This window comes from Phoxinus phoxinus (assembly GCF_949152265.1).
Source record: "Phoxinus phoxinus genome assembly, chromosome: 4".
Taxonomy (NCBI): domain Eukaryota; kingdom Metazoa; phylum Chordata; class Actinopteri; order Cypriniformes; family Leuciscidae; genus Phoxinus; species Phoxinus phoxinus.
Window position 1 is genome coordinate 261,416 of NC_136879.1, and position 15,653 is coordinate 277,068.

The 15,653-nt window shown below is 43.5% G+C and overlaps 2 protein-coding genes across 6 annotated transcripts in view; one reads left to right on the plus strand and one right to left on the minus strand.

Moving 5' to 3' along the window:
* LOC306996503 (DNA topoisomerase 2-alpha-like) overlaps positions 1 to 15,653 on the plus strand; it is a 202,589-nt gene that overhangs the window by 182,475 nt on the left and 4,461 nt on the right. The window lies entirely within an intron of this gene.
* nudt8 (nudix hydrolase 8) overlaps positions 14,161 to 15,653 on the minus strand; it is a 47,560-nt gene continuing 46,067 nt past the window's right edge. For 3 of the 4 annotated variants that reach the window (XM_079609057.1, XM_079609058.1, XM_079609059.1), the window contains 2 exons: positions 14,578 to 14,655; positions 14,161 to 14,441 (listed from right to left, as the gene is read on the minus strand). In XM_079609057.1, the coding sequence (XP_079465183.1) occupies positions 14,211 to 14,441; positions 14,578 to 14,655 (309 nt within the window). In that variant the 3' untranslated portion in view covers positions 14,161 to 14,210. Of the gene's footprint in view, positions 14,442 to 14,577; positions 14,656 to 14,724; positions 14,829 to 15,653 lie in introns of all 4 variants that reach the window. The other variant, XR_013797106.1, reaches the window with a different exon arrangement.

A 15,653-nucleotide genomic window follows, 5' to 3' on the forward strand; every position in this document is an offset into this window, starting at 1 on the left:
GCTGATCACGCCGAACGAAGGCGTGACCCATACAGTCTTTAAAAAGAGAGCCAAAGCTCCTCCTCCCTCTCTGTTCTTCTGCCCCTTCCCGGCTTCGTGAAAGGAAGTCTCCGCCGCAAACTCCAGCAGTTTGCGTCTTCTTTATTTTCTTTATCCAAGTCTTTTGTTTCATTTTCAAATTCTCCTTTGTTCGTTTCCACCTACGAGTCAAACGAACGAAGCCTGAATTCCTTCAGTAACATATCACTTCCACAAGAGGCCTTCTTCAAATCTCCCGCGGACAAGCGCGCTCCGCAAACACGAGCGCGCGCACTCTGCTCCGAGAACACACGCAGGCTGGACACAGCTAAGTTACCGTGCATACAAACGATCTTTGCAAGTATCAATTCTAACGAGTTTTTAATGTTTTAAGGTTCGATGTATTGATGGCTCTCAAGGTTTCTGTGATGTTGTTGTTCCAAGTTATTACAATGGTCAACTCTGATCATTTTCTCTCTCTCTACAACCTCAGCGCGTGCTTCGGCGCGCGCCCCCATTCTCTCATTCTCTCTCTCTCTCTCTCTCTCTCTCTCTCTCTCTCTCTCTCTCTCTCTCTCTCTCTCTCTCTCTCCCTCCCTCTCTCATCTGACTGTTATCCGTTTTGTCTTGTTTGTTAACTGTAAGTATATGTACATAGAGGTATGTAGTACTATATTCTATATTCCGTAGTTTTGCATTTATTAAAACAATATATTCAACTGTGTCTGTGAAAAATGCTTGTGTAAAAATACAAACGTCAATGAGGTTCACGACCCGAGCTACCAGCTCTTATTATTTACTACGTTGAGTAGTTTTAATTTTATAAACACAGGAAAATTAATGTTCACGGCCAGAAAATCAACATTTCTTGGAGTTTATAAGAAAGGATAGCTTTATTGAGAAATTGATCATTTAATCTGACGGTTGGTCGCTGGACGAACACCGATTTGATAATTACATTAATTTCCCTTAAAGATGATCTCCTAATCGATCTGAAATAAGATTATTGATATATGAATGAGGAATTATAATTCTTTGTGATTGATTATTCATATATTCATATAATCCACTTTCACTTTCGACAATTTAATGTAACTGTAATATGCAAAATATTAATCATATTCATGATTAGTTATTAAAATTCCCTATAGATCATTTGAGCTAATTCATACGGACCCAGAGTCCGAGGCATATACCCTACATTATTATGGTGGAGAATTTATAGGCAATCTCAAACTTTGTTTTTACAAGCAATATCCATGTTCCAGTCGGTTTATATGTTTTTTTGTGCACATGTGTTATGAAATTGTGAGATAAGTCGCAAACGCGAACTCACTCCTAACTGACCAGGCAAAAAGCCTAAGTCAGTAACCTTACACTTTAACAAGTCGTGGGGTGGTGATGGCGCAATGGATAAGACACATGCCTTTGGTGTGAGAGACCCGGGTTCGAATCCACTGCGAGACACCAATGTGTCCCTGAGCAAGACACTTAACCCCTAGTTGCTCCAGAGGTGTGCAACCTCTGACATGTATAGCAATTGTAAGTCGCTTTGGATAAAAGCGTCAGCTAAATGAATAAATTTTTTTTTTTTTAAATATGCCTAGACAATTTTGGCACTGTTAAATGCTAACTGCAGTATTTTAATATTACAAATGTCCTGTTAAGAGATGAAGAAATATCTCTGCAGTCGATACATTTCTAATATTTGTTGAAATCGCTGTGAACGAATAATTCTCACGTGCGTATTACCGGTATTAATAAATATGTTTCTAAGCGAGATTCCTTCCAAACATATTAGGCCTTGCATGCAAATGTCGTTATTGAATTTGTGGTTAAACTCCTGGTTAACATTGACTTAGCTAATCAATCGAAAACCTAATACATTTAAATCCGTGCTATTTGGATAAATGTCTATGGGAGTCTAGCAACAGACGAAAAGTCCTGTTGCCCACAATTGTGTTTTGCAGCGAAGAAACCCTGCGTCACGCTCTTGTGCAGTATAGCATCCGAAAGATCCGCAGAGATCTTTGTTCCTTTGTGATTTTTATTGCAGAAAATCAGCGCGTAACCGAGCTGAACGCTCTGAGCGCTCGAGTCACATTTAACATTGGTTGTAATTCCGCGGACTAAACACCAGAGGTCCTTTAGGTGTTTAAGTCTCAAAATACGCGCCCCACGACGTCACCCTGCGTGAGCACCGCCTCCCACTGACGTCAGCCTGCATGTGCGCAACTACGCCATCTCGTGGCCGTTTCAGATAATGCTCTCGTACTGCTAAATTCAAGTGTTCTATGATGAATAGTGAATTAGCTTATGTCTAAATTCTCAATAATTATTGGCAGTTACAGCTTTGCTCGTGCAAATATTATTTCGTGTTAGACAATTTTCCTGCTTGTGACTGGTACATTTACTTTGAGTTTGGTTCAAACAAGAGTTGAATTAAAACTTAAATTAAATCCCAGCCCAGCCATTGAGAGCCCAGTTAGAGGGAAGTCCGCCACCCAGTGGCCGCCTCCCGCTAAAGCGGTTCATTCAACTCGCTTTTCTGTTTCCAATTCTGTGTGAATTGCTTTATCTCTGTTGTCTCTTCTGATTATTTTATAATAATTACTGATACTTTAATGCATCTAAATTATTATTCGATATCATTCTGATTTCTCAATTCCCTTACACGCTTATTTAAATTCGAGTTAAACCAGATTTAAATTTGGATTTAAATTGTGTTTGGCTGTCAGCCACTGATATCCACTAGAAGGAAACAGCGCCACCGCGTGGCCTTGTGGATACTAAGTCGGTGCCACTCTTTTCCTCCCTTCACTCTTTTGAAGTGTGTACTTATTTCGTATTTCCCTTCGGGTTATTTCATAATGATCACTGATACTTTAATGTTATCTGGATTATTATAAAATATCACTCTGATATTTTTCTCACTTCTGCAAAGGCTTATTTAAATTTGAATTTAAACCAGTTTGATTTTAATTTGAATGAGTTTGTCTGTTCAAACAGGGTGACCACTGAGAGGAGGTACGCCCCCTTGTGGGACAAACCCACTACTGCGGCCTGTCTCTTCTTCTGGGGTCATCCTGTCTTTCCATTATTTTATTTTATTATTAATTTTTTTATTAATTTTTTTTTTTATTACAATTATTACAATTTTTTTTTATTCCTAATTTTCTTATCTCTCTTTTGGGTTAGGTTATTCTGATAATCACCAACATTATCATAATTCCCTTTTTGTTTTATCATTATTTCAAAGCCTTCGCCTTTACTTCTACATACATAATTACTAAACTTGGTTTAAACAAGAAAGCCTTAATTGACTTTAACTTTCACCTGTTTACCCCTTTTTGTGTGTTTATGTGTAGTTCTCCCTAGGGCGCTGTGGTGATTTGACAGTCATCTCTGGTTGGTTTCCAGCGAGCGGGGTCACCTGGTCGTTCACTACCGACACTAGCCGTGAGTGAACCTCGGACGCTTCTGTCTCTTACCATTGGGGCGGCACGCAACTGCTACATCAGCAATTTAGCACTCCAAGGGTAAAGTCAACCACGCCAGCTGACACACAAGGCATTTTCGGGACAATTACCTGAACCAGGGCCTGCTGCAGGGGCAGGGTTCCGGGGAAAACCCAATTTTGTCGTGCTGTCTGGCAGTTGACACCTTGGTGTTGCCAGGTTGTGTTTAAGGTCGCAAGTTGTTTGAGAAGGTCGCACCGTGGTACACAGAGTAACAGAGGGCCCGGGTCCACTGCGTTCGAGTGTTTGGGACCGTCAAGAAGGTTGACCGCGCCGCCGGCTCCCACCTGAGTGACCTCATTTCACCACAGGCAAACTAAATAAGGTAAAAACTCATACACTTAGTATAAGCCACAGAATATTAGATATTCCCCGGTCGTTTAAGTGTTTGGCCCATATCCTTCTCTCCAAGCCTCACCATCTTCCTAGGTTTTCTACCCCGATAGCCCCCACTCACCTGTAGGCCCTATCGTAAACTCTGGCAGTGGTAATAGGCTTAGGCCTCCTTATTCTCTCTAACACATACCGTGTTACTATTGTTTGATCTTATTTCACTTTGATCTGTTCTATCCTTTGTTCTGTTGTGATTTGTTCTTTCATTTCACCTAGAAACAGTAACCTGAGAGAGCCATCAAGGAAGCTAAGCAGTAGAGTGACCACCAGCAGCCGGGGCCACCACGTGACCCGCCAGGCTACTGCTCGTCACAACCTCTAGTGCAGGTCCTCAGACGACCCAAGTTAATTGGCTCCGCGAACTGTCTAACTGTTGGCATCAGTTAGCCCCAAAATTCTCATAAACGGCATAGCCGTATGATCATAGCTTGTTAACCTTAAAACAAACTTGCATTGGTCTCTTTGTGTGTGTGTTCTGTGTTCTCTCTCGCCTACAGTGTGCCAAGGTCACGGCCGTCCAGTATGGCTGCCCAGTGGGACGAACTCGAGTTGTGGTTGAGAGCCATGACGACCGACTTCCTGCCCGGAGACGCCGCTGACACAGAGTCCCGGAGCCGAGAACAGCTGGACACCGACCTGGTCGAACTGATGACCCACGATCCGACACAGAGCTACAACTACAAGGACTGGGCCAAGATCGTCGGAAGCCTCGCACACAAACTCGTCGCCCAGGCACGGCTCAGCGAAAGGAGCCACATCAACCTGGAGCAGGAAGCAGCAGCGCTAAAGCTTCAAGCAGAGGAGGCCCGGAGGAACCAGGCCCACACCCAAAGTCATCTAGACCAGCTTCTTCTCCAGACCGAGAAAGAGGACGCCACAGATCCAGAGCTACAGAAAGAAGTAGAAAGACTTCGAAAGGCCCTGCAAGATCTTCGCCTCGACACAGACCAAAGAGAACAGTCGGAGAAAGAAACCCGTAAAGAACTCGACGAAAGACTCCAACAAAGTGACGCTCTCCTCGAGAGAGCAAAGACTGAACTAACAGACAAAAACGCTAAAGCCACAGCCTGTGAAAAACACTTACAGGTGGCCAGAGCTGAAATCCATGAGCTTACTCTGCAGAGACATGATCTCAGAGACGAACTTGACATTGTTCACAGAGAACTGAGACATTCTTACAGACTTAATAGTGACCGGGTAGGGGAAACACACACCACAAAGTTTCCCCTAACCAGCCGGTACGAACCTTTCAGCCAAGAACCCAGGGCTGAAAAGGGGGGCGAAAGCCCATTGTTCCAGACATCACCAGCCAGCCAACAAAAACCCCTGTCAGCAGAAAGGGGGGGCCCTCACAGAGAACACTTACCGCTGAACGCGGCACGGCTCCCAAAGCTGAAGGGGGCGGAGCTGAAAAGGGTCAGAATCCCCTCCAGAAGGATTGGGCCCCCAGCAACAGCTCTTCCCCCACAAACTTTGACAAGTTGGCCAGAAACATTCCTACGTTCACTCCAAACCTTGCAGGAGGCCATGATGTACATGCTTACCTTCAAGACATTGACTTTCACCTGCAAACTGTCGCCAACGTGACCGCTTGGGACAAGTTTTACCTGCTCAGAATTACGTCTAGCCGAGACCAGAGACTGTCAAAAGGGACTACCAGCAGCTGCGACAAGCTTTGATCCGTGAATTCTCTGATCCAGAATCAGAACAAGGGGTCTTCACCGCCATGGACATCAAACAGGCCCGACCTGAACACCCACAGACCTACTACGGCCGACTCCGACACGCCTACTTCGGAGCACGAAACGAGCCCGGTATGGAAGAAGATGTCAACTTCAGGACGCTGTTCCTCCGAAACCTGCATCCCACAGTGAGTCATCACTTAGGCGTTCTGGCCTGTCCACGTAGCATGTCCACTCAACAGCTACGAGACTTGGTCCACAAAGCTTACACCAAGCAACAGACTATTTCTAAAAAGACTGTAAAAGACCCCACAATCTACTCTCTCTCTGAGCACTGCTCAGAGCTAGACACAGAGGGTGCCCAACAGCACCACAGTCACAGATCTTTCAACAGAGAGTCAAGACCGTTCCAAGCCAGCAGAGGGCAGCACAACCGTGACGGTGCTCATCCAAAGCATCGGAGCGAGCGCTCTAAGAGGTTCTGGGACCAGCATCACCCGCCGTCCAGAACTCCAAGCCCAGAAAGCCGGCCCTGGAACCCCTCTCGACATGCTACTGGTAAGCCCAAGCCTCATCGCACACCAGAAAAACACAGTGCAGCCACGTCGGAGACAGCAGAGATCGTGAGGATGCTGAAAGAGTTTCTTCACAGGAAACATCGCGAGAGAGACAAGGACGAACCAGACATCTTATGTCTAAGCATAAGAACTGAAACCGACACCCTGTCTGACTGCCATCTGCCTGAGCCAAGCACCACGAACACTGCTCGCCCCCCACAGACTACAGAGCTAGCTGTCACACCACAAAGTGACAGCTCCACTCCAGCACCACAGCTGACAGCTGCACACCCTACACGAAACAGCACAACACATCACACCTGGGACCAACATCACAAAGTCCCAGGAAGTGCTGTTCCGGCTAGCTGCCCCCGCAGCAAGCCACACGTCCCTCCCGGGGACAACCCACCAGACATTGTTATCAAATCGCAACCCATGAACCTTGCTGTTACATCACCACATAGCAGCTCCACTCACTCCCTCCATGCGACTGCCCCCCAGAACACTGTTTGCCAGTCACCAACTAGTGAACTCATTGTTGCATCACAAACTGACAACACCTGCCATTCACTCCAGCTGACAACAACAGCCCCGATGCCACAGTTTCTGGGAAACCTTCTTGAAAGGGGAGTGACCAGGAAACCCTACCTAGCCTGCACTTTGGAGAAGGAAGTGAAACTTGAAGCCTTGATAGACACAGGAGCAGACCTCACTGTGATCTCATCTCAACTTTTCAAAAGACTCAAAGTCGAAGCTAAGAGACAGAATCGAACTCTTGAATCTCACACTTGTGAACTAAATGTGCATTCATACAGCCAAAATAGCATCCGGTTTGAACAGCTAACTCTAATCCACCTGTCAATAGGTTTTATGTCGCTGACTCACCCTGTGTACGTTTCACCAATGAACACTCATCCGCTCATCATTGGCAAAGACCTGCTGGATCGTTTCGAGCCCTTACTGGACTTCAAAAAGCGAACTCTTTGGGCTCAAGTGCCAGAACCTCTCCCCATCCAGTCACACAGGCCACCCGAGCCAGACTGTCAGATCACAGAGGTCACGAGACTTTCCACAGAGTCAGACTGTCAGGTCACACAGTTCATGGGAACTCCCACAGCCAGTCACAACGACACAGACTTAGCACCAGGTCAAGTTTCAAGTTCGCTACCCTGCACCTTCCAGCTCACAAAAGACTTTAACAACTGCTGCCCCAAGGTCAAGACTGACCTGCAGCTACATGACCAAACTCATGCCCGCACCAAGCCTGGCGCACTAAACGGAACGCAGTGGTCACACCAGACCCACCCACCCGCCCTCACAGTTGCAGCGACTACACACTGCATAAGACTTTTACAGGCTACACTGCCTTACCCTGAGCCGCTTACGCTGGCTCCGCTGTCTGCAACACACAACATAGCGGACATGCGGGCTTCTGACACCACAACAAAGACTTTGCATTGCCACCGCTCATACCCCCCTCGCACGCTGTCTACACTCACTGACAGCCAGTGCCTCAAACCGCTGCATAACATGCACACGCCGCATGCACACAACATTAAGTGTTCTGCACCTGTTGACATCACAGCGCAAAAGCTTGTGATGAACAGTTGCACAAGGGGGGTCATGCCAATGTTTACCTATGATGCATCATGTGCGGCACAACACAGCACCAGAGTCACTGACGAGACATTGAAGCAAGCGACAGGCTGGCAGCAAGATGTGACAAAACGTGGGCCAAGGCGAGCTAAACCTAGCTGCCACCCACAAAGTAAAAGAACTGCCCTGTCCAACCAAAGACAACCCTCGTTTCCTTCCCTTTCTCTCTCTCTCTCCCTGTCATCTGTACCAGGTTGCTGCTGTGGCTCGCCATGCCGTGCTGTAAGCCATCCAGAGGACAGCTGCCACCGAGAGAACAACTGAGACTCCTGATCACCGACTGCGGAACCTACACTCAGCCAGTGTATGGTCGACTCATCCAGCCCCGCCCGGTCTACAGGACACACTACCCCAGCACCGTAGCACCATACATCTGGGCAAGTGCCCAATGGACAGAGGACTCCCTCTCTCATGCCAAGGCCAAGGTCGAACACATGCTCAACCAACTTAAGAAAGTGACTGTTACGCAATCAGGACTCCTAAGCACCAACCACCGATCCGAACGGTTCCTGGGAGCGTTGCTCGGAGCCGTAGCTGCCGCCAGAACTCTGTTTAACATTGGTATGTCCAGTGTCAACGCAGCGAACCAGACTGTGAACTCCATGAAACCGCTGCTTAATATCTTCCAGAATGACTTTGCCCAGACTCCGCTGATTACAGCGCTAATGACAGACATGCTGTGGGAGGTCAGCTCCTCCAATGACAGCCTAGCCACAGGTGTAATCCCACCGTACCTGAAACTCTTAAGCCTTGTGCGAACTGTGCTGGCTTCCAGCATCACCACGCCAGCTGACCCTCTACAAACACACCTTGCTTACTCTCTGGGTTGCGCCACCCCACTTCACGTCAACCCCGAGCAGAGAGAAGTGGGTTTTCTCCTAAACCTACCCATTATCGAGTCAAACCGAGCCTACAGGCTCAAAGACATTGTCAACATCGGGTCCTGGAAAAGCAGGACCCAGTTCAAGATATGCACTCCAGACGTGGTGGCCTACCACGACAGCGACACCCTGCTGTACCCGGCCTCAAACCGTCACGGGTGCACCTTGACCAAAGACATTCACTATCTCTGCCCTAGCAAGCCCTTCCTCAGAGACAACACTGAAGGAATCTGCGCGTTGCAACCCCTGGCCAGCCACACACGCGGCCCTGCTGAAGCTAAGCCTCGCACACAAGTCACAGAAACACAAGCAAAGATTGTAGGTGAACGATGGCTGGCTAACACACCTGCGCACACAGCCACTGTCACTCACGAACAGCATGATACAACCAGCCGTGTCAACCTGCTCAGCCAGAGTATGCCGACTCAAGTACCGACAGGTGCCATCTCACACCTCGGTAACCTGTCATGGTACCATCTTCCGAGCAAAGAGTACCAGACAGCACTGGAACTCCCATCCTTTAAGAACTACAACGTCACCTTAGATCCAGAAGGAGATCTCTGGTTTGAGAAAAGGGGGTCCCAACTCACGAACATTGCTCCTATCAACACAACCCTCCAAGCCTGAACACCACTCACCTGTGTCCAAACCTGGACCGCAGCTGATACTGTTGTATCTTTCCAAGGTCACCGACCACGCACCGACACTCGTCTTGGCCTTCACCCTGTGCCAGACTCAACGAGACGTGAACATCCACAGCCAAGCTCACAAAGCCGTGTCGGTGGTTTCTCACAGAACCCCACACCATCGACCTCCTCAACCTCATGTGAGCTGAGCCAACAGCCTTGAAACCACCTGTCATCCATTGTGCTAATTTGTTGTTCGATGAAGTCCATCCCCTGACTTAATCGAACAAAAAGGGGGAATATGTAGCAACATTGACAATGACAGCTGCTTTTCAGATTAGCGAATCTGTGATTCTCACACACACACCAACATTGCTCACACCAACATGTAACGTGACACCCAAACATTCTTTTCCCAAAGAAGCACACACACACCAAGAGACTTTATTCAACAGAATCATATTTAAGACCTCAACAAATGGACTTGATATTTTTCTGTGTTGCCATTTATATGTCATGACAGGTTTGGGATTTAATGTAAGTTTCAATGTGTATTAATCAAAAACTAAATGCTTCTAATCTGTATATCTTATGTAACTTCGTTATCATATAATCTAACCTGAATGTGTTTGATACCATTTTAAATCTTGAGACCTAACGGAGTTGAATCTCGATAATAGACTGCAATGATATGATTATTACTAGATGAATCCTTTTCAGTCATAGAAATGACTGAACCAAAGCTCTGTCATAAACTACACAGACTGGGGCCTTCTGACAAGACAAAGAAAAGTCTCCCGCTCCCCGATCACTGAAGGTGATTGGACAATCCGCCATGAGAAGGCGTTATCCTTACATTCCTTTAAAAAGAGAGACAAAGCTCTTCCTGCTCTCTCGCTTCCTGCCTTCATCGTCTGCTCGCCATGTGAAGTCTCCGATCCTGAACTCCCTCAAGGAGTTCCTTTCTTTTATTTTCTTTATAAAGTTTCTTTTGTTTCATTTTCAAACTCTCCTTGGTTCGTTGCCACCTACGAGTCGAACGAACGAAGCCTGAATTCCTTCAGTAACATATCACTTCCACAAGAGGCCTTCTTCAAAACTCGCGCCCCGGAGACACGAGAGCACGCACCCTGTCCGAGCCTTCACGAGAGAACGCGCCTCAACACGAGCGCACGCACTCTGCTCAGAGGAGGCCACACGCAGGCTGTTCTCAGACACATTACGCACACACGACCTTTTGCAAGTATCCACTCTAACGAGTTTTTAATGTTTTAAGGTTCGATGCATTTTGATGGCTCCCAAAGGTCTGTGATTTTTGCTGTTCTATGGTCACACGTGATCATTCTCTCTTTCTCTCATTCTCTCTCTACAACCTCAGCGCGTGCTTCGGCGCGCGCGCCCCTATCTCTCCAACTTTCCCTCTCTCATCTGTTATTCGTTTGTCTTGTAATGTTTAACTGTAAGTATGTACATAATCAGTGTGTGTAGTCCGTATATTCTGTAGTTTTGCATTTATTAAAACAATATATTCAACTGTCTCTGGATAAATGCTTATAAAAATACAAACGTCAATGAGATTTAAGATATAAAAGCTACCCGCTCTTATTGGTTACTACATTAAGTAGTTTTAATTTTATAAACACGAGAAAATTAAGGTTCACGGCCAGAAAGTTAATATTTCTTGGAGTTTGTAAGGGATAGCTTTATTGAGAAATTGATAGTTTAATCTTACGGTCGTTGCTGGACAACACCGATTTGATGATTACATAATTTCCCTTAAAGATTATCTCATAATCGATCTGAAATAAGACTATTGATGCATGAATGAGGAATTATAATTCGTTGTGATTGATTATTCATATATTCATATAGCCTATCTTCAATTTCGATAATTTAATGTAACTGTAATATGCAATATATTAATCATATTCATGATTAGTTATTAAAATTCCCTATAGATCATTTGAGCTAATTCATACGGACCCAGAGTCCGAGGCATATACCCTACAGCACCTCTCGGTTTCATACGGATTACATAATCAGATAACATTTATTAAATATTTAGACATTTAAAGGCTTTAGACATAGCCGATTTCTTATCGTGACTGAGCGGAGGCAAGTGGCTTTCGGTTCATTTTTGTGACGCGCAGTTCCCGGAGACAGAGACGACAGATACACTTTTGAATAAAAGTTTGAATATGAATAAAAGTTTACAGTTTTGAACGATGTAGGCTACTCTACTCTGATCTGTATGACTGAAAAACTACGGAGTAGCCTATTAGGGCCTAAGTTATTATAGCTGTCTGTTATGAGAAAAATAAATCCAAATGAACGCGCCGCCGCGTCTGTCGAACACTAATTCAACATGCCAGAATAAAACCCAGAATAATTTATTCATGCCAGAATAAAATGTTGATAATAATGATTTTAGACCAATTGCTATAACTTCTGTAATTATGAAATGTCTGGAGAGGTATGTGATGTCGAGACTGAAATGTAGTGTAAATTCATTATTGGATCCATTTCAATTTGCCTATATGGTGGGAAGAGGGACTGTTGATGCTGTTAACACTATCACTCATTTGACTCTTCAACATCTAGAAACATCTAATGCTTATGCACGACTGCTCTTTGTAGATTTTAGCTCCGCTTTTAATACGCTTCAGCCGCAGCTTGTAAAAAGCAATGTAAACCCTTTTATCATTAAGTGGCTCTTCTCTTTCTTAACCAATCGTACACAATATGTAAAAGTAAATAATACACTCTCTGATGTTAAATCTATTAGTATTGGTGCGCCTCAAGGTTGCGTATGTTCGCCCTTTCTGTTTACTCTTCATACAAATGACTGTTTTAGTATAAATAAGAACAACTATATTATCAAATACTCTGATGACACAGTGATATTGAGTCTCCTAGAGAAAGATCGAGATATATTAGCGTATCAGTCTGAAATTGAGAATTTTGTGCGGTGGTGCAATGTAAATAATCTTATCGTAAATGTATCAAAAACGAAGGAAATGATAATAGATCCAAAAAGATTAGGTGATTATAGCCCAGTTATCATCTATGATAATATCGTTGAGCAGGCGGATACCTATAAGTATCTAGGTGTGATCATTGATCGTTCATTTACTTGGAAAGCCCACATTGATTATATTTGTTCAAAATTCCAGCAACGACTGTATTTTTTTAAGAAGACTTAGGCTGTTTGGTGTAAATCAGAGAATTATGCAATTATTTTATTACGCTGTTTTAGGTAGTCTTTTGAATTATGGGATGCAAACTTGGTATGGCAATCTTACGGTCCAATTAAAATCACAGCTTGCTCGTCTTGTGAAAATTGCAATGAAAGTTATGGGTGTAAGGGAGTACTCATCACTTCAATCAATTTACGAATCGCTGATTTAAAAAAATGCAAAGACAATAGTGAGTGATTCAAGCCATGTTTTATTTTCAATGTATCAGATGCTACCATCAGGAAGACGGTATAGAGTCCCATTATGTAAAAGCAACCGTTACAAAAAGTCATTTATTCCTGTATCTATTAATATGTTAAATAGCAAGATGTAGTAATGTAGTCTCATATAGATTTTAGCTTTTTATTTATTGGTTTGTGTGTGCATATGTTGTATGTATGTATTTGTGTATAAATGCAGCTTTGAGTCCAAGACAAATTTCCTGAAAAAGGACAATAAAGTATACAAACAAACAAACAAACAAACAAACAAACCCGACTTTAGAACAATGGATAGCGCCACTCGGCGTGGTGTGCCATAATACTTAATTATAAACTTCAATATTTCATTCAAAATAATCTCAAAATGCTTTGTGACATTTTGAAAGCCGTGCATGCATTAAGGCCACTGGAGCCATGAACGTCACTGAAACTGGTTCTGATTCTATTGTTAGTCATTTAAACGTGCCTGTTGCATATCTTTACATTATATATTTTAAATGGTCTTGGTGAAGTAATTTATAGCATTGATTACTGTGGAGGGAGGATTCAAATAATTCAGCAGAAGCAGGGATGTTTAGACCAGAAGGAAATCCCCGTCCCCCCTGGCAAATCACACCTTGTCCCTCTGCGCCACCTGGCGGTCATTTCGCGAATGACTTTGAAATGCGACTGGATTATTTTTACCGCGGTAGTTTTGCCGCGGTGCCTGGCGCGGCGCTAATAGGCATTCTGGTTGAGTACCATCTGTATACATGTTAGATGAAGTGCAAGTGACAATAAGAGGAGAAGATCACATTACTCACTGTGTTTGTTGACTGACAGCAATCAACAACATCGACAGCATGCAACAGATGTTGAACACCACACAACAGGAGCACAGACATCTAGCGGTGGGTACATTTGATTAAAGGTAGACCTAAATTTCAGGAAAATGGTTCTCATGTGCAGGATTGAGAATCCCTGCTGTCAAATAATACAAATTCAGTACAGATACCTTGAAACTTTATAGTATGCAACACTTTTTATTATAAGCATTGGATAAATAAATGAACAATCACATTTAAAACAACCATCTAGGTTAAGATGATGAAAACAAAACTCATAATGCTGAATCCCAAAAATACATTCAATGTATGTTGTGTAAATTAACACACTTAATTTCACTGGAGGCATGATGTCAATCAAACTTGACACTTTTCATAACAGTGCACCAGCTAACCAATGCAACCCATTAACCCTGAAGCCTAAACACAGCAAAGGGGGAATCTCAGAGAAATGGCCAGGACATATTTTACCTCAAAGACCTTTTGGATACAGGAAATAAAACCAATTTAAAGACCAAAATATGAAATAAGACCCAGACTTTTGTTGAGAGTTTTCCATGAGATTCTTCCTGAAACCAGATCTGTACTTTGACCATGTTTAGCAGGCAGCCTGTGTGGTGAAGGTGCTGTGGTCCAACAGATGCTCTGGCGGCACAATAAGGTTGAGAGCATGATCTAAGGCCACTGCCGTCAGACCCCAGATTCGATACTTTGGACTGTGAAACACAGGGAGTGTGTACCCATAACGGTCACCAGTACGGAAGTGTGTGTAGCCTCTGTTTTGGGCTTGACATAAATGCTCAAGTGTCAGGGTAAAAATCTCATCCACCTGTCAATCAAAGAAGTGCAGTGTTACTCAACCCTTTCCTGAGGACAAACCAAACACTCTGCCATGATGTGGTAGAACTGAAGAGATTGTGATGGATGTAAATAGTCTGGGGAAATGTGCAGTGGTCTGCCTGTACCTCGCCTGGATTAGGTCGAAAAGAGAGTGTCTCCAATGGTCCAAGATTGGCTATTACAGGCGCAATCATCATTCCAGACTGCAAATCAGAAAAAACACATAAAGTTAGATGAAGAATTGCACTGATCTCTACTTCAGAAATACTTACTTCAGTCTCTTTAAATCCCTCCTTTCCGTGAGCTACTCTGCTCTGATGGGTCTACTCTGCTCTGATTGGTCAGATGTCTCAGTCTGTTGTGATTGGTCTACACACTGCATGAAAGGGAACATTCAAAAAACCCTTTTTCAAAAACACAAGTTTACTGTGTGAACTGAACACTATAACATCTATCCATTTCCATATTGTTACATCAGTACAAGCTCAGGGATTAAAATCATCAAAAAAATAATAATCTGGGCTACAACACTATATATAGCAGCTAACAGACTCATAAAGGACGTTTTTGTGTGTCAGTATGTTTCTGAGACAATAATTACACAATTTTGTACTGGATCATATAATATTTAAACAATCCTACATTGATTTTCAGGGGCATTTTTTATAAGGACAAATGTTATAATTACCATAATCAATGTATCTGTGTTATCTTTTATGTGAAATACTTTGAATCAACTAATTCAACAATTAGATCGGCTCAGAATGCATTTTCAATTTGCACATTGAATTTTGCTACATTCATTGCGGGACACTTAATGAAAATGCAATCGCAAATGTCTTAACTGTGAGTGTAAATGCAATTAAGACAAATTAAATTTAAATGATCATTTTGCTACAGTTTTTGCTTGAACATGTTAAACATATCTAATCATTTCTGTAATTAGATTTTAATTTTGCAACTTATAAAGCGTATTCAATTTACATATTAAAACTAGTGTATGAAATGGAATTCAAACCAATTCAAGCCCGATTTAGACCCTATAACGCAATTTGAATATAATGATGCATTTAAAAGTTAATGGCTAAACGTGTCTTTACAAAAGTTCACAATGCTGCTGCAGAGGGAATATAATGTGGACAACATTGAATAAATACATTTTCGTCATATTAGATACTGATAATTAATCACTCAAACCCCT